The sequence below is a fragment of the Bos mutus genome, chromosome 11 (genome assembly GCF_027580195.1).
Source record: "Bos mutus isolate GX-2022 chromosome 11, NWIPB_WYAK_1.1, whole genome shotgun sequence".
Taxonomy (NCBI): Eukaryota; Metazoa; Chordata; class Mammalia; order Artiodactyla; family Bovidae; genus Bos; species Bos mutus.
In genome coordinates this window covers 1,629,653-1,651,541 of record NC_091627.1, presented here as the reverse complement: position 1 = coordinate 1,651,541, position 21,889 = coordinate 1,629,653, and the positions used below count along the sequence as shown (strand labels likewise).

The following is a 21,889-nucleotide window of genomic DNA, read 5'->3' as shown; positions in this document are numbered from 1 at the left end:
GCAGAGGGCACCCACGGACAGCTTCCTCACTGGATGTGGACATGCCAGTCGCTCAGTCCTTTCTGACTCTCTGTAACTCCGTGGACTGTAGCCCACCAGGCTCCTCCATCCATGGGATTCTCCAGGCAACAATACTGGTTTGGGTTGCCATGCCCTCCTCCAGGGGATCTTCCCGACCCAGGGATGGAACCTGGGTCTCCCAAGTTGCAGGCAGATTCTCTCCATCTGAGCCACCAAGGACGCCCTCCTCACTGATCCCAGCTCAGGCACCGGGCCGTCTGGTTGACCTTGTGGTAGTTCTAGAGGAGTGGGGGGTCAGTGAGGGGCTCTGTCCTTACCCGGGACCAGGACCGGCTCCAGCCCACCGCAGCGTGCTGGGCGGGAGGCGGTGTCAGCCTCAGGGCCTTGTCCTTCCCGGGCCGGAGTCCCTGCTGACACTCCTCTGGGCCTGCTCCGTCCCCTGGTTCTGAGACACATGCTGACTTGCGCTGAGCCTTCCTGGCCGTGCATCGATTGACCCAGCCCCAGGCCTTGGCTCCCAGGGGAACTGCAGGCCACGCAGAGAGAGCACCACTGACCCCACCGCCAGGACGGATGGGAGGAGGGGGATAGGTCCCTGTCCCATCCACAATGCAGGGCGTGAAGGGCGTGTGTGTGTGCAGGACTCTGGAGCCAGAGGAGCAGGGCCAGCGGGGGTCCAGCCTGTGCTGTAAGGAACTCTCCCTCCATCAACATAGCAGGGCTGGGGTTTCGTCTTCTGAGTTATTTTCCCTTTTCTCTGATTCGCGTGTCGACCAGGAAATTTCTGCCATTCGAGTGGTAATCCCCAGCCTCCTGCCTTCCTTCCCCTCTTCTCTGTCCTCCCACCCTCCAGAGGGTGTGGATGAGACACACTCTGAGAGGTTCAGCCTCAGGCCTTGCAGGTGTCAGAGGTGCATCTGGAACAACAGCTGCCCAGAGGAAGCTCACATTCTAGAAAGTTCTAAGGATTGAGACATAGATGTATTCAGGTTTGGGGAGTGAAGAGATAGGACTAAAGGCTCACAGTTCGAAGGAGAAATCAGGCTTCTTTTTGGACTGAGCCTTGGAAGGGGTGGGTTTGGCCATGTGGTGGTAAGGAAGGGTTGCAGGAACAGTTTGATCCAGGCACAGATGTGAAGCAAATGTCTGTGCACCACCATCCACAGCAAAGGCTTCCAGGTCCCTGAATTGGTTTGTTTGCAGAGAGCTGTGGCTGGGCAGGGTTGAGGGCTTCCCAGCGGCCTCCTAACCTCTGTCCTCTGTTTCAGCATCTGCGTTTCCCGAGGACTTCTCCATCCTAACCACTGTGAAAGCCAAGAAAGGCAGCCAGGCCTTCCTGGTCTCCATCTACAATGAGCAGGGCATCCAGCAGATCGGCCTGGAGATGGGCCGCTCTCCGGTCTTCCTCTATGAGGACCACACGGGGAAGCCGGGGCCAGAGGACTACCCCCTCTTCAGAGGCATCAACCTGTCAGATGGCAAGTGAGTAGCACCGCTCGGCAACCCCTCCCTCCCCTGCTGGAGGGTTGGGTGGGTCACCTAAGGCCCCTGGGAGCTGGGGACCTAGCAGCAGGATGTGATTCAGAGCAGGATGGAGTCAGCAGCCCACAGGTCAGAGAGAGCACCGGGCTTGGAGTCCGGGGCTGGTCTCCATCTGGGCTCATCCTTGTGGCTCTGGAGACCTCACCTCTCCCTGGGCCTCCATGGCCCCCTGTAAAGCGCACTAAACAACATCAAACGCTAGCCTGTGAGCGTCTGCAGGGACACGGGAGACTGTGTAGGTACTCCCATCGATTCCAGAAAGGATTCGCGACATCCTTAAGGATGCAGACACAAGGAGGACACAGCACCCCCCAGGACTCTTGCCTGGAGAGTCCCATGGACAGAGGAGTCTGGCAGGCTACAGTCGATAGGGGTGCAAAGAGCTGGACACGACTGAAGCGACTTAGCATGCACGCAGGGATGCAGATACAGGTGTGAGAGTGAGTGATCGCAAAAGGAGACGCCAGGTTTTTCCAGAACTCTCTATTGAGTACCTCCCTAAAGCCTGGTGGTTTGAGATCACTCATTTTGTGGCCCACACGTCTGAGGCCACATGCTGCGATCCTTCAAGAACTCAGGATGTGAGTCCTGTGATTCTCACCGAAAGTCTCAAGTAGGTCCATCCGTCCCCCCATCTCCCGACAGACTCGGTTTCCCCACAGCCTGCATTTGCGTTTGGGGCTTGGGCTGCTACATAGGGGAGCGCTACAGGGCTTCCCTGCCCTTGACCCGAGCCAGGTTTCAGGGCTGCGCTCCGGGCCAGACAGCTGACGTCATCGTAGAGACGAGAGACCTGACTCGAGCGCAGGGGTCTCCCGTGGTGCGCGGCGTGGACCCTGACCGCAGTGGCTCGGCTCTGAGCGACTCGACGGAGAACAGATTTCCTCCCGCGTCCCCGGGGACTTTCGGCAGGGACACTGGTCGTGGGACTTGGTGACGCCCTTCCCCACCCCCCCCCCGTCACCTGCTTGGGCTGGCTGTTTGCAGGTGGCACAGAATTGCTCTCAGCGTCCACAAGAAGAATGTCACCTTGATCCTGGACTGTAAAAAGAAGACAACCAAGTTCCTGGACCGCAGTGAACACCCTGTGATAGACGTCAATGGCATCGTCGTGTTCGGCACCCGGATTCTGGATGAGGAAGTGTTTGAGGTCAGCAGGGGGCCGGGCCGTCCCACACCCCTGGGACACACGCCGCTGTGGCCGGTATCCTGCGCTCCGCTGCAGGGGGAGCGAGTGCTGACCGTCCCTCTTCTATTAAGGCAGGACTGATGTCTGCCTGGGGAGATGGGCAGGCGGTTGGATGAGCCCTTGGGCTTTGAGCATGTGGCGAGGATGCAGTTCTGGTCTTGTCTCTCTGCAGGCTCTTACCGGGGCCGCGTGCGTAGCTATGAGAGGTTCATGGGGCCTAGTCTCAGTGCAGGCCCGAGGGGGCGGGACTTCCGGCCTTGGGCAGGTTGCTATGACGTTTGAGCCTCAGTGTCTCCACCTGTAAAGTGGGATTGTGCCTGTGGCTTCTTCATAGACCGTGGCAAAACTTAGGGTGGGGTTGAACGCGGTAAGCACCACTGCCCGCTCCCAGCAAGCGCTTGACACACTCAGGCTTGATCGCGGCCTGGCGTCGGAACAGGTGGAAGGGTGGACGGGGCACAGTTGGTCGGATGTGGGTTAGCAAGGAAAATCAGAAGAGCCGCCTCCGTGGAAGCGGGGGGTGGGGAGGACCAGTGTGAAGGTAGCTCTGCGCGTCCATGCTGAACTTGGCCGCTTTTCTGCAGAGCAGCTGTCCAGGGCGGCCACAGCCTGTGGACCACAGGGTGGGCTGGGCTCCTGGGTCCGGCTGGCGCTGCCAGATTTGGGGCGTGATGAGGATACGCCCTCTGAGCGTGACTCCGCTCTGACCTCACTTGCCCAGAGACCCGGGATGAACTGCAGGACGGCTGGGCTGACCCAGGCCTGAGCAGCTTCAGGGCTCCCCCGGGGAGCTGGTGTCCAAGGCTTGGGGGTCGCACAGACTGGGATTGAGTGTTTTGCTGGTGTAGACTTCCTGCTGGTGTGAGGATCTGGGTAGGGCAAGTGCCACTGGGGAGCTTCAGGACTCATTTGTAACATGTGGTTGCTGGCAGCCTTGCCTTCGTGGGGGGCTCAAGGGGGCTCCCCTGTGACGCACTTGGCTTGGGGGCCCTGCCCAGCGCCCGGGAGCCTGGGTGCCTGCCACTGCCCTCGCTCCTCTCGCTGGAAGTCTGAATGCAGAGGAGGGTCCGTGAGCAGACTGGGGTTGGACCCCCAGGCCGTGCAGTAGCTTGTCTGTGCAGGGCCTGATCTGGATCGCTCTGATTTCTGGGCCCTTTTGTGTGCTGCTAGTGGGTCTTTTACTGTAAAGATTCAGGGGAAAGCTTTATCTATCTTAAAAGGATCCTACGCCAAATTCTTCTTCCCTGATTTTCCGAGCCAGAAGAGTTGTTTTCCCACGAGCACAAGCCTGTGGAGACTGCAGGGCTGTGGGGAGCTCTGGGGAGGTCAGGGCGGGCCAAGTCCCAGCCGTTCTGTTTATGAGCCATGAGGTCTCCCGCTGCCCTGAGATGCTCACGCGGGGAGGGGTGGCTGAGGACTGCCGATGCCTCCGCCGCTGTTACCCAGGTTTATGGCTAGAGAGGGAAAACAGTTTATGATTGTCAGAAGAAGCAGATCTCAAATTGGATAGCCCAGGTTTCTCTCCTCTGCTTAGCCTTCCGACCGTCGGGGGAGGACTTGCTCAGTAAGCAGGCAGGCTTTTTGATTGCAGCTCAGAAATAGGTTCGGAATTCCAGGAGCCCTTCTTCCTGGTCGTGGCTTTCTCTCTGAGGCTGAGGGGCTGCCAGGCCCCAGAGACTTCTGTTGACTACAAACTCCTCATGCCGTGAGGGAAGCCGTCCCGTAGCCTTGGCCTCTCCCGGCTGCTGGACGTGTCCGTGTCTGAAAGTGTGGCCCGTCCCATCCTTCCTGCTGAAGCCCCGGGAGCCGGAGGCGGGTGCACTCGGGCCCAGGCATCGTGTTTGCTTTTCGTCCTTCGCAGATAAAGCTGGGCGGGTGGTCCTCAGGTCCCCAGCCACCCTTGGTCTTGTGGCAAGTGAGACAGAATCTTTATTTTTATGTTTGGAAATAAAAATGACTTAACTTGCCTTTTCAGCAGATCCCAGATAGCAGCACTTGCCATTTTAACCGTTTTGGCTCCTAGAGGCGTCTCCTTAGAAGGAGGAGCCAGCACCATTGAAAACCATTTCCCAGCAGCCACACTCTTCCCCGGGGAGGGTGACTTCCCCTCATTAAAAGCTGGTTTGTCCTGAAGCTCTGCAAGCTGTGGGGGGGAGCCGGAAGGTTCTGGTACTTTGGTGGACAGCCAAGTGGCCTCTGGCACAGACTGGGCCTCACGATTTGCACTGTTTCCAAACGGGGACTTGCTGAACTCTAGAGCGTCTGTGGGGGCACTGGGCTTTCCGGGGTGTGTGTGGCCCCACGGAGGCCTCTTTATCCAGAGAGAGAGTGGGGTGGAGACCACAGGACCAAGGTAGACAGCCCTTCCCGCAGAGCAGTGACTGCTCTCAGCTGGTCCGCACCCTACCGGGGGTCTCCCTGGGGCCACCGCTGGCCTGGGCATGCAGCTGGGCAGGGGGCAGCTGCCCACACTCCCTGGGCCCCCCTCCCTGCCCTGGCCCTGGTGTGAGCCTGCCTCTGATGGGGCTGCCCTGCAGCTGGGGACACAGCGCCCCCCACCCTTCCAAAGCCCCCAGGAGGAGCGAGTGCACAGCGCGGCCTCTCAGGCCTTCAGGTGCTTCCTCTCCGGCTGATGGCCTGGAGCCCCCCTCGGGCTCGGGGTCCTTACCTGCAGAAGGGGCATGGCAGGGCCAATGCTGGGGACCCTGGGATACCCTGTGATATGTGTAAGACGCCCGCACCGTGGGACCGCAGTGAACCACGCATGCTGGTGCCCTGGCAGAGCGGGTGGCCTGTCATCAGCTCCGGCTGGGTCTAACCTGTCAGCTGTGGTAGCAGCTGTGACTGAGGTCCCACCCCCTGCCAGGGCGCGGGGTCACACGCTGTCCCGCGTCTCACCTTGAGACTTCAGTGCTGGCCACGTGCTTTGGAGGCAGGGGCCCCATGCCGTGCAGGGCTGGGCCACCTGGGCTCATGGGCTCCCCGTCCTGGGCCCAGAGACCCGCAGGGAGGGTGGTGCTGGGTGGCACCTCCCCAGCCAGGGCGTGTCCTGGGCGAGGTCCCCGTGGGGGCTGCCCCTCGGGTGCCCTGGCAGCTCAGGAGGGGGCTCGGGCTGGCCCCCCGGTTGCTGCTTTCCCACCTCGCTGACCCGGCCGAGCCTCCGCCCTTGCCCACCTGTTCCCAGGTGGAGCTCGTGCCCGAGGGCCGCCCAGGGAGCTGCCTGCTGGAGCCTGCAGTGACATTCCCGGGAACTCCGTGCCCTGCGTCCTCTCCCTTCTCCTGGGGCGGGCCTGCGCCTTGGGACCCGAGAACCGTGGGAGCTCCCAGGCTTTGTCCCGCCCCTGGGGGCCTGCTGTCTGGGGAAGTCGGGGGTCCTTCTTCAGACCCCCACCGAGAGCGGCCCTGCAGGTCCCCTGCAGGCCCCCTGGGCAGGAAGACGTCTTGTTTTCACCCCGGGCTTAGGAACAAGCTTTGTGTTTTTGGAAACAGACAAGACTGCCAGGGGAGCGAGTGCGTCTGGCAGGCAGTGGGAAGCGGCTGATTTTCTTCGGGGACAAGCCTGGGTGGGAAGCCCGCAGGGCCCCGTGCCCGCTCACTGCCTGTGTGTTCTGTCCTCCCTGCGCTGGGTCATCTGGCACCAGAGAGGTTGACTAACTTACCGGAGGTCACCCAGTGGGCTGCAGTGCAGTGGTGTCGGTGCCCAGAACTGTGGTTGCCCAGGGCCCACGGCCTGTCCCGAGGTCATGATGGGGACAGGCACGACAGTCCCAGCTGCCCGGCGTCTCTCTACCATCTGACTGTAGAAACCAGGACCATCGCAAGCCAGGGCGCCTCCCTGGTGGTCCCAGCCATGCTGGCAGGTGCCCAGCCCTGCTCTGGGCCCGTCGTCCTGTACAAGCCCCGAGCACACCAGAGTCCCCTGGCTGGTGGGGTCTGGGAAGCCCTGGTGCCTGGCAGGCAGAGCCATCACATGCCGTTGCCAGAGCCAGCCCTCCCTGCATGCCTGGGGCCCTCTGCCTGCCCAGCACTGTTCCCTGGTCTGGACTCTGAAGCACAGGGCCCATCCGGTGGACCCTGCACCTGCTGGGCTCCCCTGTGTGCCTGGAGCTGGCCGATGCTCCAGATGGAGGGGTCTGCAGGGTGGGATGGGGGGCACGTCAGGGCCCGGTGGTGCTCTGGGTCTGTGGGGGAAGGAGCCTCCTGTCTGGTGAGGGTCTGCTCCGGGCTCCTTGGGGGAAGGACCCTCCCCTCAGGTGAGCCTTGAAGGGGAGGGGGATGTGGAGAAGGAGACCTTCCCCGGGGGGACAGGGAGCCAGTGAGTTCTGGGCCAGGAGCCAAATCCTCTTTGAAGGTGTTGAAAATTTCAACAAGACCAAACAGACTGTAAACTGGAGGTTTTCTCTGCAAACCCCGTGGGTGCCAGCGGAGAGGGAGTGGCTTCGAGCCCTAGGAAGGGTCCTGCCATCTGTCTGCCGTCCTCCAGTCTCTTGGGCGGCCCTGGGGGTTTACCTAATCCCCGAGGCCCTTCTTCCAGGAGCCTCTCTTTCCCACTGACACCATCTTTCTTGGAATTCAGCTCTCCCGGGGTGGGAACGGGCCGCAGCCTGAGAGGCGCTTCCTCAGTGGTTCTCAGAGGCGGCCCCGGGATCCCTCTCGGGAAGGCGCTCCTGGACGTGAAGGGCGTCTGGCATCGGGGCCTCGGAGCAGAGGGAGCAGTCGGTTGGTGTCTTAGGCCGAGGCTGTGACCGGTGACCCTGAGCCCCTCTGGGGACATCCTGTCCTGACCACCTGGCCAGGCCACCGGGTGCAGGACACTGGCTGGTCTGGTGGCTCCAGAGTGGACGGGGGTGGTGATGGACGGCAGGTGGTGTAGCAGGCGGCTCCTGGGTCCGTCACGCTATGGGCAATCTGCTGGGGCGTGTTCCTCCCTCGGGCGTGGCCAGGCCTGGCCCCGCTGGTCTGCTGGTGACCATTCACACTTTTCTGCGGCCCTTTCTGCCCACCATCCCCCAGCTTTGTCAGTTTCACCCTAATGGCTGGAGAAGGGCCGCCGTCACTTCCGGGGTGTGCTTTTTCCTTCCGTGGGAGGCAGTGCGGGGTGGGGCTCAGATGTCGGATGGCCGGACGTCGGTGAGGCGGGCGGGCGTCTGAGGGTGCCAAGCGGCTCCGCGGCTTTTCGGGGGCTGTCTCTGGGCCTCCAGCCCCACTAGCTGAGGCTGTCCACAGGCCAGGTGCCATCCCCGCCCCAGGCACACGAGTGTTTCTCCAGTTGGGGTTGCCAGGTAGGCCCGTCCTGGGGATGCGAGGAGCTGGGCTCTGGTGCCAGGCCGGGTGGGAACCGCGGCTCTGTCTGGACAACAGGCCAGGGCGTTCAGGATCGATGCTGGGGTCCACTGCACACTCAGCCCCAAGACTCAGAGCGAAGCGTCAGAGACCCCTACGAGCGCTCTGCACAACCGTCCGTGGCTGCCTTACGGCCACGTTCCCGCCAGACCCAGTAGCAGAGAGGTGGCCCTGCGGGTGGTTCCGAGTGCCGGGCCCACGTCTTTGTCCCGCCCAGGCTGGTGTGGCGGCGTGTGCCCCCCAGCGACTCCCAGGGGAGGCCCTGGCGCTCAGAGGTGCCCAGCAGGGCCCAGGGTCTGCACGGCCAGGGTCACGGTCTACGTGTGTGCCTGGACCTTACATGGGGTGAGGGCTGGAGGCTCCCAGGGTCACGGTCTACGTGTGTGCCTGGACCTTACATGGGGTGAGGGGTGGAGGCTCCCAGGGCCAAGTCTTGGGTCCAGGACCCCCGAGGGGCACCTCCACCCCAGGCTGTCCCAGCAGGCTCCAGTCCTGGGCTGGGCCAGGCCAGAGGGCTGCGTCCACGCTGGTCCCTGCTCCCTCCTTCCCGTCCTGCTGCGCTTTGCCCAGGAGCAGCCCCTGCCGCTGCAGGCCCGTGCAGCGGCTGTGTGCTCCCTGTGGGGGACCCTGGGGTGCAGGGGGCGCACGGAAGCCACAACCAGCTGCCCCTCTGCTTCAGCCCTGCCCACTTCATGGGGACCCCCTTTGGTTCCTGGCGAGGACAGCGACCTCGCCGTCTCTGTGTTTCCTGGACCCCAGAAACAAATGTCCTCGGTTGGGTCTCTTAAAAAGACAGGAGTGAACTAGGTGCCAGTTCTGGAGGCCAGAGATCTGCAGTGTGAAGTCGGTGGGGCAGCCTCCCTCGGGGGCTCCAGGGAGGGTCCCTCCTGCCCCTCCCAGCCTGGAGAACAGGGTCACGGCCCAGCCCAGCAGCAGGTGGATAGTCCGGAGGGGCGCCGCCTTGGGTGGCCTGGGGGCGGGCAGGGGCCCCCGGGGAAGTGCAGGCCCAGTGACCCCGCTGTGGGCGCCTCACGCCTCTTCCTGGCCCAGTGACCCCGCTGTGGGCGCCTCACACCTCTCCCTGGCCCAGTGACCCCGCTGTGGGCGCCTCACGCCTCTCCTGCTCCATCCCCACCGCCCTCTCCTCTCCTCTGTCTGCCTCTGACAGGGACTCAAGTCACTGGAGGCGGGGCCCATCTTAGTCCAGCCTGATCTCTTCTCCAGACCCATCACTGAACTACCCCTGTAAAGACACCGTTTCCCTGGGAGGCGCCATCTCTAGGTTCCAGGGATGAGGACTTGGGCCCCTGGTCTGGGGTCCCTATCCAGCCCGCTGCTCAGGCCAGTGTGGGGAGGGGCGGCTCTCCTTTCAATGCCTGCAGGGCACATGCGGGTTATTAAACGCAAGTCTGCGGGCATGGATATTTGTTTGGTTTCAAATCAAAGTCTTTCTTGGGTTGCCGAGTTGTCCACGGCGCCCGGGGGGCAGGGGTAGTCTCTTCCCGACTAGTTGGGGTAGGGGGCAGCCCTGTGCACAGCTCCCGGCTTGAGTGGGCAGCTGACTGGCCAGTGAGGACCGTGTGCAGAGTTGGAGGTGCGTTTCTGTTTTTTGGTTCTCAGGTCCGGGAGGGGCTGGGCCCTGGGTGTGCCGGGGCCACGACTCCTGCCTGGGGCGGGTGGCCGGCAGCCCACGGGCTGTGGCGGTGTGACGGCTGAGCCCAGGCCAGCCGGAGCGCGGCCACGTGCGGCCATCCCAGCCAAGGGGCTTTCGTCTGGAATTGCCCCTCGGGTACGCAGTGATTTTGGCGGGGTGGGGGTGCTGGCCTGGGTCGCGCTGGGCACTCAGGATCTGTGTTGAGCCTAGCAGTGGCGGGGGGCATCTCCACCCGGGCTAGCAAGAAGGGGTCCAGAGAGACCCCACGGAGTTTCAGGCAGGCCCTCCCCTGCCCAGACGCTGTGGGAGCGGGCCCCTCCTGAGCCTGGCGGAGGCCTGCAGGCTTGTTCCATGGAAACAGTGAGCAGGAGACCCGCGTCCCAGCCCAGTCGGGCTGATGCCACGCTGGAGGTCTGCCTGGTGGCATGAGGCAGCTTACACCGACCTTTGGGTCCCCTGGGAGGATGGTACCCAGGGACCCACAGGCCAGGACTCTAGGGCACTGTGATGACTGTTAATCCTCTGGAGCCCCAGAATTCTGCACTTCAGTCGGTAGAGATAATCCCACAAGCTAGTTTCCCTGAGCACCTGCCGCCTCCTGCAGAGCCCAGGCTCCCGGTTTGTAGTTAGTGCTCCCTGGAGGCTGTGTTTGAGGCCATGTCTCAGGAACTGGGACGTGCAGGTTGTCCCCGGGAGTCAGCCACACCATTGCACCCTTCCTGCCCGTGTTCAGCAGTGAGCGTTTGCAGCTGAGGTGGCAGGGTCTCGGGGGGAGCCTGGGACCCTGGCTGGCATCGTACCGCAGGGCCTCAGTGCTCGAAGTGAGGCTGGATTGCAGCAGAGTCTGCTCAGGTCGCGGGTGCTGGTGTGGAGCGTGTGGGGCAGCCCTGGCCTCTAAAGTCGCCCCTGCCTGCCACTCCCCTGGATGGCCCCCACGAGGAGTGTGTGTTCTGCATGGGAGTCCTTCTGGTGGCTGAGGGTCTGCAGAAAGATCCCGCCTGTCACAGACGATGCCAGGTTACTCTCCTGGCTCACAGAATAAGATTCAGAGAGGTCTTTCTGGCTGGGGAGTGTCTTCTGGGATTCCATGAGAGTGAAGGTGGATTTCTGCACTTGGGTTCCCAACAACCAGCTGGCAGGTGTGGGACGGCACGAGGTGGTGTGGGGTCCACGTGGAGGGGACGCGGGGCTCAGGCAGCCCGCTAGCGGCCATGGTGTGAGGTGGCATCACATGACACCTTGGAAACGGAGGGTGGGATGACGGAAGAGCTGAACTAAGACCTGGAGTCTGAGCCGGAGCTGGTGCCTGGGGTGGAGCGTCTCATCCAGGCAGAGGTAAGGTGCTGGCAGAGTGAGAACCACGAATAGGACTTTCACCATGAATCTTCACCATCCACCTCCTCCACCAGGGCCTGGGCCTGAGGCCACCACCTCTGAGATGGCTTCCTTGACTTCCCCAGGCAGAGTTATTCACTTGGTCACCTGGGCATCTCCTGAGGAATTAATGAGTGCTTGAGATTTGAGGTCAAAGACACGATTTACTCATCTTTGTGTCCATAGGCTCATTATAGACTTGCTAAAAATCCTAGTTGAAAGGGTGAAAGAATGAGTAATCAGAAGACTGCCTTCAGAGGGAGACGCTGGTGAGCCTTTGACAGAGACCCAAGACTGATGGCGATGGTGGTGATGTTAACGACGGGGATGGGGGTGATTGTGGTAACAGGTGATGATGAGAGTAGTGATGGTGGTGGTGGTGGTGAGGATGTTGGGGATGGGGATGGTGGTGAGGATGAAGACAGTGGTGATGGTGGTGGTGGTGGTGGTGGTGGCGAGGATGTTGGGGATGGGGATGGTGGTGAGGATGAAGACAGTGGTGATGGTGGTGGTGGTGATGGTGGTGGTGGTGAGGATGTTGGTCTTGGTGGTGATGGTGATCTCAGAGGAGATCAGTGAGCAGTCCTGAAAAGAGGTCTTAGTTCCCTGCCCAGGAATTAACCCTGGGGAACCTGGATGAAAATCAAGAGTTCTAGCCAGTAGACCACCAGGGACTAGAGGCTAGAAGCAAAGGGCCTTGGCTCTTGCCCCTGTTTGAAAGCAAGAATGTTTCAAGGAGGCAAAACCTGTAAAAACAGGCACAAAGTTTATTATTAGAGACACAACACAGTGTGTGGGAGAGCACGCAGGAAAGCAGTCTGTCTAACTCAGGAGCAGGGCAGAGACACACCCCAGGAGAGGACAGCAGGAGCCCTGAGTGAGGAGCAGGGCAGCATGGAAGCGATGGAAATCACCTCTATAGGACAGTCCTCCCGCTCTCCAACTTTGCCAAAGCTTATCTTGCTTCTTTCTTCATGGACCTGACCGGCCCCCAGGCCCTCTCCTAGATGCACGCGCTACGTTTTTCTGAGATGTATCCCACCACAGAGGGCCATGAGTGCATGTCCACACTTATTCTGGGGTGGGCCCCTCTCTTTTGACCCCCAAGAAGCCTTCCTGTGCAGGTGCAGACAGGAAAGTCTTCCTTGAACTCAGCTGTGAACACCTTATCTTTTTGCTTTAGCAGAGCTCAGCTTTTGCCACTAGCTTTGTCCTTGGAGTGTCTGGGTGAGAGCAAAGGCTCAGGTTGACTCCACTTGACAAACACTAGGTGTCTGGGCAGAGGCCCACTGTCTCCTGCCTCGGTGGTGGTGGTGGTGGTGGTGATGGTGGTGCTGGTGATGATGGTGATGATGATGGTGGTGGTGGTGATGGTGGTGGTGATGGTGGTGATGTGGTTATTTTGGTGGTGATTTTGGTGGTGGTGATGGTGGTGGTGGTAGCAGTGGTGGTATAGTTGGTGGTGATTTTGATGGTGGTGGTGATGGTGGTTATTTTGGAGGTGATTTTGGTGGTGGTGATGATGGTGTTGATGGTGTTGGTGGTGATGGTGGTTATTTTGGTGGTGATTTTGGTGATGGTGATGGTGTTCATGGTGATAGTGATGGTGGTGGTGATGGTGATGGTGGTGATGGTGATTAGTTTGGTGGTGATTTTGGTGGTGATGGTGGTGGTGGTAATGGTGGTTGTGGTGATGATGCTGGTAATGGTGGTGGTGGTGATATTTTTGATGGTGGTGATGGTGATGGTGGTGATGATGGTGATGGTGGTGATGGTGGTTAGTTTGGTAGTGATTTTGGTGGTGGTGGTGGTGGTGGTGGTGGTAGTAGCAGTGGTGATGGGATTGGTGGTGATTTTGGTGTTGGTGTTGGTGTTGTTGCTGATGGTGTTGGTGGTGATGGTGGTGGTGGCGGTGGTGATGGTGGTTATTTTGGTGGTGGTGATGGTGTTGATGGTGATGGTGTTGATGGTGGTGGTGTTGATGGTGGTGGTGATGGTGATGGTGGTGATGGTGGTAGTTGTGATGGTGGTGGTGGTGATGGTGATGGTGGTTATTTTGGTGGTGACTTTGGTGATGATGGTGGTGGTGGTGATGGTGGTGGTGATGGTGGTGGATGGTGATGGTGGTGGTGATGGTGGTGGTGGTGGTGATTGTGGTGGTGGTGATGGTGGTGGTGGTGGTGATTGTGGTGGTGGTGGTGATGGTGGTGGTGGTGATGGAGGTGATGGTGGCAGTGGTGATGGTGGTGGTGGTGATTGGTGGTGGTGATGGTGGTGGTGATGATGGAGGTGATGGTGGTGGTGGTGGTGGTGGTGGTGATTGTGGTGGTGGTGATGGTGGTGGTGATGGTGATTGTGGTGGTGGTGGTGATGGTGGTGATGGTGATGGTGGTGATTGTGGTGGTGGTGGTGATGGTGATGGTGGTGGTGGTGGTGGTGGTGGTGATGGTGGTGGTGATGGTGGTGGTGGTGATGGTGGTGATGGTGGTGGTGGTGATGGTGGTGGTGGTGGTGGTGGTGGTGGTGGTGGTGGTGGTGGTGGTGGTGGTGATGGTGGTGGTGGTGATGGTGGTGGTGGTGGTGGTGGTGGTGGTGGTGGTGGTGGTGGTGGTGATGGTGGTGGTGGTGGTGGTGGTGGTGGTGTGGTGGTGATGGTGGTGGTGGTGATGGTGGTGGTGATGGTGGTGGTGATGGTGGTGATGGTGATGATGGTGATGGTGGTGTGGTGGTGGTGGTGATGGTGATGGTGGTGGTGATGGTGATGGTGGTGGTGATGGTGGTGGTGGTGGTGGTGATGGTAGTGATGGTGATGATGGTGATGGTGGTGATGGTGGTTGTGGTGGTGATGGTGGTGGTGATGGTGATGGTGGTGGTTATTTTGATCGTGATTTTGGTGGTGATGGTGATGATGGTGGTGGTGGTGGTGATGGTGATGATAGTGGTGGTGGTGGTGATGGTGGTGACTGTGGTGGTGATGGTGGTGGTGATGGTGATGGTGGTGGTTATTTTGGTCGTGATTTTGGTGGTGATGGTGGTGATGGTGGTGGTGGTGGTGGTGGTGATAACTGTGGTGGTGATGTAGCAGTGGTGGCTGTGATGGAGGTGGTGACAGTCATGCTTTGTCTAGGCCTCATTGGGGGCCAGTCCTGCCGGGTGTCCTGCATGTTCCATTGCTCTTAGTCACCAGGACACTAATGTGAGGTGGACCTTATTACCCGCCTTGCAGATGCACCTGCGGAGATTCAGTGATGTGCTTAAGGGCACCCAGCTGGTGAGGAGGGGACTCCTGCACCCAGGCCACGTATGGTCACTGCCTCACCCCTCCATGCCTGGTGCCCAGGCTCGTGCTTCTTCCTCTGTGGAGCTTGTCATGACACATGTGTCCCCGCCATGTGGTCAGCCCAGCACCCACAGGCTTGCTGCCCTGAGGGTCCAGAGAAGGGGAGGACAGGGCCGGCTTTCCTTGCATGCCAGCCAGGCTGGGCTGCTCACCTAGTGTAGCTGGTGGGGAGAGAACGTGAGCCCCAGCCTTTATGGAGTCGGGTGGGCCCGTGAGCCAGCCTGGCCCCTGCCTTGGTTCTGCTGCCCTACCCCTGGTCTGGAGTTCACAGAGCTGACCCTTGAGTCACTGCACCCAGTTTCAGGTTCGAGGAGGCTGGGTCTTGACCGTTCCTTGCCGCCCCTGCCCCAGCCCCTTTGTGGAGACTCAGGTGAGGCACCCAGACCTGCGTCAGCACAGGTGTGAGGAGACCCAGGGGTGGGGGGCACAGGTGAGAACTGGACTGGAGCCAGGGTTGCCATGCAATGGGGGGAGGGTCACAGGCGTGGTCCATCAAGGGCCCTGGGGGGCAGCAGGAATCCAACCACATGGAAACATTTCTTCACCACTCACTCACCTGAATGGTGTCCATTTCACTCTCTCACTCCAAGGATGCTGCGAATACCATGGAAAGAATTATTGAAAGCCCCTCTGGCTTGGGCCCTTCCTTTTCCATTGTGTGGCCCAGGATGCAGGGTGTAAAGTGTGACTTGCTGGGGCTAGGAGAGCTTGAGCAGGAGGAGGGCACTCGGGAGGCCTTTCTTGTGGGAAGTCTCCCAGGACGTCAAGGGGGTGACTCGCCGAAGCCCCCTGCCTGCCCTGTGTCCCCTGGGCCAGTCCCACGTGTCAGACAAAGCAGGCTCCCCTGAGGACGAACGCTCTGAGGGGTGGGCAGGGACCCCGTGCACACGCGCGTGCCTGCCGCACCTCTCTCGCTCGGAAGTGGACTCGGACTGGGCTGCCCTCGTTCGGGCCAGACGTGGCCGGAAGTGTGGCCGGTGCCTCTCCCTTGCTATTGCTCTCTGGGCAGCTCAGCCCTCCTGCAGCCTCGGACAGGAGGCATCCTTCCGTCCTCTCAAGTGATCCCATGTCTCCATTTATGCGTGGGAAGCGCTCCGGCTAAAATCAGCTGCAAGAGCCACAGGAGAAGCCAAGTGCGTGGCCGGAGCCCCGGGGCCCGTCTTCTTTGGCCGAGGAGGGCTCGTGGTGCCCAGCGGTCCCCGGGGGGGCACGGCTTTATTGAAGGAGGGGGTGCAGGATGAGATGGCAGGGAGGGAGGGAGGGAGCTGGGAACGAGCAGGGACGTGTGGAGTGGGGCCTCCCCTGTCTCAGCCAAGATGCTTCCCGACTCCAGTGCCCTCGGGGTTGTAGAGCTCTCCAGCGGAAACTCTGCAATTTCCTCAGCTCTCAGCAGGGGCGCAGTTTGGATCAAATCTCATTATGGGAAAAGGCAGAACTGATCCCCTCAGCAAAAACGCCCAGCTCAGCCAAGGACGCTCACGTCTGTGTGTGCCTGTGGCCCGACCTGCCCGCAGCCGGGAGACGGACGGGCGGCAGCCACCCTGGGCATTGGGGCTGTGCGGGGTGTGGGATGGCCACCATGGCCGCCGGGCAGGTGCAGAAGCTCCTGGGGCCTCTGCAGAGCTTCACTGACCTGGTGGGGCAGAAACACGGTGCGTGAAAGGAGAAAGCCCTACACGTCATCGGCGTGAGGGAGGCTGTGACGGCCGCGGCTCCCCTGCCTCTTTGGGCAGGCGACATGCCCAGCGCAGGGCGCAGCATTTCAAGCTAGACAGGGAGGTTAAAGGGCAGGGCCTGGCCTCGGAGATATGGACGCTGGTGTCACCCGCATCCGTGAGGTGGGCGGGGCAGGCACCTGCCCCGTGGAAGGCTGCCTGGAAGGGGCGGCAGTGCTGTTTACAGGAGCTAGAAACCCAGGTTGGCATAGGCGTGGGACTCGCCACGTGGCCCCAAGGAGACCAGGCTGCTCTGAGTGGGCACCGCCAGGCAGTGGCTCAGGAGCCCCTACTAGTGCCCTTGGGGACGTGACCGCCCCCGAGCCTCAGTGGGCGCACCTGTGACATGGGGCTGGAAGAGAAAGCAGAGCCAGCTCCCTCAGGGGAAGGCCGTGGGACTGGGCTGGGGACGGGAGGGGCAGCGGCTCCCGGTGGGCACTGGGGGGGAATCCACCACCTCTGGGCCTGGGCGGCTGGTCCGGACAAGGTGGGGGGGTCCATGCTGCAGCCTGGGCTGGGCTGTTGCTGATGGAGGAGACGGAGTCGCAGTCCCGTGCCCCCGACGGCCCCCGGAGGTCAGCCGCCTGCTCTGGGCTGGGCTGCACTGACTTCATGGATCCTGAGGTCTGTGAGAACCAGGGGGCCCTGTCAGGGGGTGCAGTGGGGCCCGTGCCCCTGTGGGTCCCAGGGAAAATGCTGCCGTCAGGGGCTCACAGGCCGAAGGGGGAGTGGGCGGGCAGGATTCGGTCAGTAGCTCGCTGTGCAGGGCGTGCACTGCTGCTCTGGGCTCTGCGGGATGGCTGCGGGGAGCCAGGGTTGGGGGAAGTGCAGGGAGGGGGTAGTGAGTGTGAGTAAGCGAACCCCACCCCTGTCACTGCAGGGATTTCAGTGGGGCAGAGGTGGCCCAGTGGGGCCCCCTGGTGAGTGCTCACGGCATCGTGGACGAGGGGGTCAAGGGCCAGACAGTGCCAGAGTCACCAGGCAAGGAGGTCCGCGGCATGACCTTCCTGGTTCGATCCCCCAGCCTCCGTTTCCCCATCGGTAATCAGGGCTGTGGTGAGATTCAGGAGAGACATGTCCGGGGTGGGGGGTGCCCAGCTGTGGCCAGGCACAGGGTGGACCCCATCACAGGGCCAGCGGTCCCCAGATTTGGGGCTCTTGGGCTGATCCGCTGCTGGGGCCAGGGGACCCACCCCCACTGACATCAGATTCGGTCTGTGAAATGAGACAGGTTTACTGTATCGGGGACTTTGACTTTCTCAGAAAACTCTGTAAACTCTCAACTCACATCTTTGGGGGCAGCCCAATGTTGAAACCTGCTGAAGACCCCTAGCCCCTCCGTGGAGAGGCTGAGAGGGGCGGGGGGCACTGGAGGCCAGTGGAGGGGGCTGTCCTGCTGACACTCTCAAGGCCCTGAGGGTCTGCGGCCCCTGGCATCTTCCGCCAGAGCTGCCGTGAAGACCCCAAGGGGCAGATGGTGGACCCCTGCCCTCTGAGGGACACGCCCACAGAACAAGCCTGTGTGAAAACCCATCCAAGGACTTGGCGAGGGAAATGATTTTTCAACACGTATGGGCATTTGCAGGGGAGGGTGGGTGCCAGAAATGAAGGGGACTTCACGCTGGGGTGTGGGGGGCCTCGACTGGTCACATGGTCACTGCCGCCACCTGGGGAGGGAGTGGGCAAGGTGGGGACAGGCCCGCCCGAGGGCCGGGTGAGCAGGAGCATCCCAGGGCCTGGGGTGCGCAGCGGCGTCTCTGTTGGGCTGGGCCTGTGTGTGGGTGTGGACGGCTGAGCCCCTGGCCTCCTCACCCCCTGGTGCGGGGCCGCAAGCCCGGGTGCTGGGCCAGGCGCCTTGGGACACAGAGATGCTCTGGCTATGTCCATAGCCCCGGGATCGGGGCTTTCTAGGGAGACAGGAACTGTGACGAGTGTGCCGGTTGCTCCGTCAAGGGGTGCACCCTCTGCCTGGGGTCACGGCTGCCCCCACAAAGGCCTTGAGCCTCTTTTTCTCCCGTAGCTTCATTTGGAGAGCTTATATAGTGACGCTGGTGGCAGAGGACATGCCTTCCAAAGTGGGAGACATGAGAGAGTTGGGTTCCTTCCCTGGGTGGGGAAGATGCCCTGGAGGAGGGCATGGCAACCCACTCCAGAATTCTTGTCTAGACAGGGAAGCTTGGGGGGGCTACAGTCCATAGGGTCACAAAGAGTCAGACACGACTGAAGTGACTTAGCGCACACACATTCAGATGTCAAGCTGCCAGTCGCAGGGAGAAAATATTGTCTTTGAATTAGATGAGATTTGAAATAGAAGTCACATGGTTTAATAAAAACGTGTGGCTTTGACTCACTGCTCTGTCATATGGTTCTCGTCTGCTGGAGAGTTTAAAATGAGGGCCGGGAGCCTCTGACACCCAAACAGGGAGAGGGCGGGGCAGAGGAGGGCGGGTGGGGTGGGCGGCTTTGCCGGCCAAAGGAGACGAGGGAGAGTGGGCTTGCAGAGGGCAGGCTCTGGCCTGTGTGCTGGGCAGGTTGTGCTGAGCCGTGGGCAGGTGGGACCCCTCACAGGCTCTGCCCCCACGATGCTCCCGCTGTTACGGGCCCGGGGCTGGGACAGCAGCAGGCAGCTCACCCCGCACGCCCGCCCTCTGCAGTGGCGGGAAAGCAGAGCGGGTGTTTGGGTTGATGGATGGGTAGATGAGTGGATGGGTGGGTGGATGGGTGGGTGCTTGGGTGGGTGGATGGGTGTTTGGGTTGATGGGTGGGTGTTTGGGTGGATGGATGGGTAGATGAGTGGATGGGTGTTTGGCTGGGTGGGTGGGTAGATGGGTTGATGGGTGGGTGGATGGGTGGCTTGGGTGAGGCAGCTCCGCACAGGAGGTCTGGCCCTGAGGACCAGCTCTCAGGTGTCAGGCAGTTCTCCTGGGTGCCCAGAGGGCTCCCTCTGTGCCACCTGCTCAGAACTTCTTTCCTCTCCCAGGGTGACATCCAGCAGCTGCTCCTCGTCTCGGACCACCGGGCGGCTTACGATTACTGCGAGCACTACAGCCCCGACTGTGACACGGCTGTCCCCGACAAACCCCAGTCTCAAGACCCCAACCCAGATGAATACGTGAGTCCTGGTGGGGCCTGTGGCCAGACCTTGGGAGGGTCGGGGGTGGAGGGACACAGAGGCCACGGGACCCCCGTTTCAAGTAAACCCACTGGGTGAGACGACAGTCGGTCCTGGGGACAAGGTGGATCCCTGACTCGCTTTACGAAGCGCTCTGTGCTCCAAAGCGACTGAGTCACGGAGGGTTGGTCAAGAGCATTTCACACAAGTTTCTGGGTCAGGAGAGCCAGAGCCGGGCTCAGCACCTGGGCGGGCGCTGAGCGAGCGGGAATGCTGCAGGTGCCCTCGGGGACCGTCTGGAGCTTGTGGGTCAGGAGGGGCTCAGCGCTGTCCCAGCACAGCGATGGGTGCTCTGACCCCCGGAGCAGCAGGAACTGCGAGGGCCAGCATGTCCCGAGAGCTCCCGGATCGAGTCTGATGCCGCCATCTGCCGACCGGGACTGGGGTCTGGGGCCAGCCCGGCCGTCCACCCACCCCCACAGTCCAGCAGCTCCCCAGCTGACTTGATTGTCAGTTCTTTGCACCATTTTCAAATCCTCTGTCCTCCCTGCTCAGGTTTGACTTGTTTCCTTTAAGTAAAATTCGGGCCTGCCGTTCACTTCTCCGCTGGGCGCCCCTTTCACGAGCAGGCAGGAGACAAGCGGGCGCTCCGTGAAGCTCCGGGGTCCTGGCTCAGACGTGTCTTGGATTCAGTCACTAAGCCGTGTCTGACTCTTTTCCACTCTCTGGACGAGAGCCTGCCAGGTGTCTCTGACCCTGAGGTTTTCCCAGGCGAGAACACTGGAGCAGGTTGCTGTTTCCTCCTCAGGGGATCTCCCCACATCCCGAGAAGGGAGTGGACAGTGCTCCCCTCTGGATCCCTGCAGACAAGGCCTCCCGGCCACCCCCATACAGAGGGCAGTACCCTCCGTGTCGTCCTCCGGGAAGTCCCTCCTGTGTGGTCTGGGCCTTCTGTGGAGGTCAGGGGGCCCCGGGCGGCAGCGGCATTGCCAGCAGAGCCCACGGTCCGGCTGGCAGTCCTGGCCCTCGAGCACTCAAGGTCAGAACATCTGGACCTTTCAGAGGGCATGGAGGCCTGTTTCCTCCCCAGGACTCCCCGAGGGGCTGACTCTGCTCCCTGGGAGCTGGGGTGCGTCTGTCAGGCCCACAGGGTTGGCGCCTAGGGCAGGGCACGGCTTGTGGGGTCCGCTCTTACTGGCTGAGCCCGCAGGGGAGACACAGGCTGGCGTCGCAGTGGGGCGGGGGCTCCGGCCCTCCTCACGCGACCCTGTTTGTTTCAGTACCCAGACGGAGACAACGAAGGAGATACCTATTACTACGAGTACCCCTACTATGAGGACACGGACGACACAGGCAAAGACCCCATCACCACCAAGACGCCCGTGGAGGCTGCTCGAGAGACCACAGAGGTGGCTGAGGTCCGGTCCCCGGGGGCCGGGGTGCGGGGTTGGGGGGTGGTCCCGGGAGCCGGGGTGTGGGGTGGAGGGGGGTGGAGGATAGTGGAGGATAGTCCCGAGGGCCGTGGTGTGGGGTGGGGGGTGTCCCTGGGGGCCGTGGTGCAGGGTTGGGGGGTGTCCCTGGGGGCCGTGGGGCAGGGTGGAGGGGGTGGCCGAGGTCTGGCCCCTGGGTCGGGGGAGGGGGATAGGGAGGCCTCGGCGAGAATGGGGGCTGTGTGGTGACATGTGGAGACCAGGCGTGGTGTGGGTAGGAGCTCGGCAGAAAAATGAGGGACCAGGGACCATATGCACTTTGTCCACGGGGAGCGTGGGGCAGAGGGCTTCCCACGGTGTGGGGGATGCGGGGGGACGTGGATATGATGGAACACGGCCCCCTCCCCAGAGAGCCCGGGACACTGGCCTGTGTGGCTCTCAGAGTCTGGAAGCTTCTCTTCCTCTTATTTTTGGCTGTCACATGGCTTGCGGGATCTTAGTTCCCCTACCAGGGGTTGAACCCAGGCCCTCAGCAGTAAGAGCGTGGAGGCTTAACCACTGGACCGCCAGGGAATGCCCTGTTATCTTACTATTTAAGAAACCGTGAGAGTTCACCCTGTCCGGGTGTGTGATCCCAGGCTCAGTCATGCATAGCACGGCCCGGGGCTGGGCTGCCTCCCCGGACCGAGGGGCCCCTCGCCCCAGTCCACAGGGTCCAGCTGGCCGATGGGTCTGCCTCCCTCTCCAGCCTCGGAGGAAACCCCAGACCTGGTCCCGCCGCGCTGGCCGCCCCCCTAACCCTGCGTGCCTGTGCCCGGCTCTCAGGAGCTGACCCAGCCCCCGACGGAAGCCCCTTCGGCACCCAGCACCACCGAAGGCCCCGGGAAGGAGGAGGACCCCGGCATCGGCGACTACGACTACGTACCCAGTGAAGACTACTACACGCCCCCGCCTTACGAGGACTTTGGCTACGGTGAAGGCATTGAGAACCCGGATGAGAACCCCGACCAGCTCCCGGACCAGGGCGCCCGGGCCGAGGTTCCCACCAGCACGGTCCTCACCTCCAACGGCTCCAACGTAATTGCATCCCTGCGAGCGGGCTGGACCCCTGGGCTCCTCCCCCTCTGCCCCTCACTGTGCAGTCCCGGGGCGACGGCCCTGTCCCCCTC

General features: G+C 61.6%; 1 protein-coding gene across 1 annotated transcript in view; it reads left to right on the top strand.

Annotated features, from left to right (window-relative positions):
• Positions 1 to 21,889, top strand: part of COL5A1 (collagen type V alpha 1 chain) — a 148,248-nt gene that overhangs the window by 41,006 nt on the left and 85,353 nt on the right. The window contains 5 exon segments of the mRNA XM_070378676.1: positions 1,290 to 1,503; positions 2,551 to 2,713; positions 19,159 to 19,290; positions 20,571 to 20,708; positions 21,546 to 21,797. Coding sequence (XP_070234777.1) covers positions 1,290 to 1,503; positions 2,551 to 2,713; positions 19,159 to 19,290; positions 20,571 to 20,708; positions 21,546 to 21,797 — 899 coding nt within the window.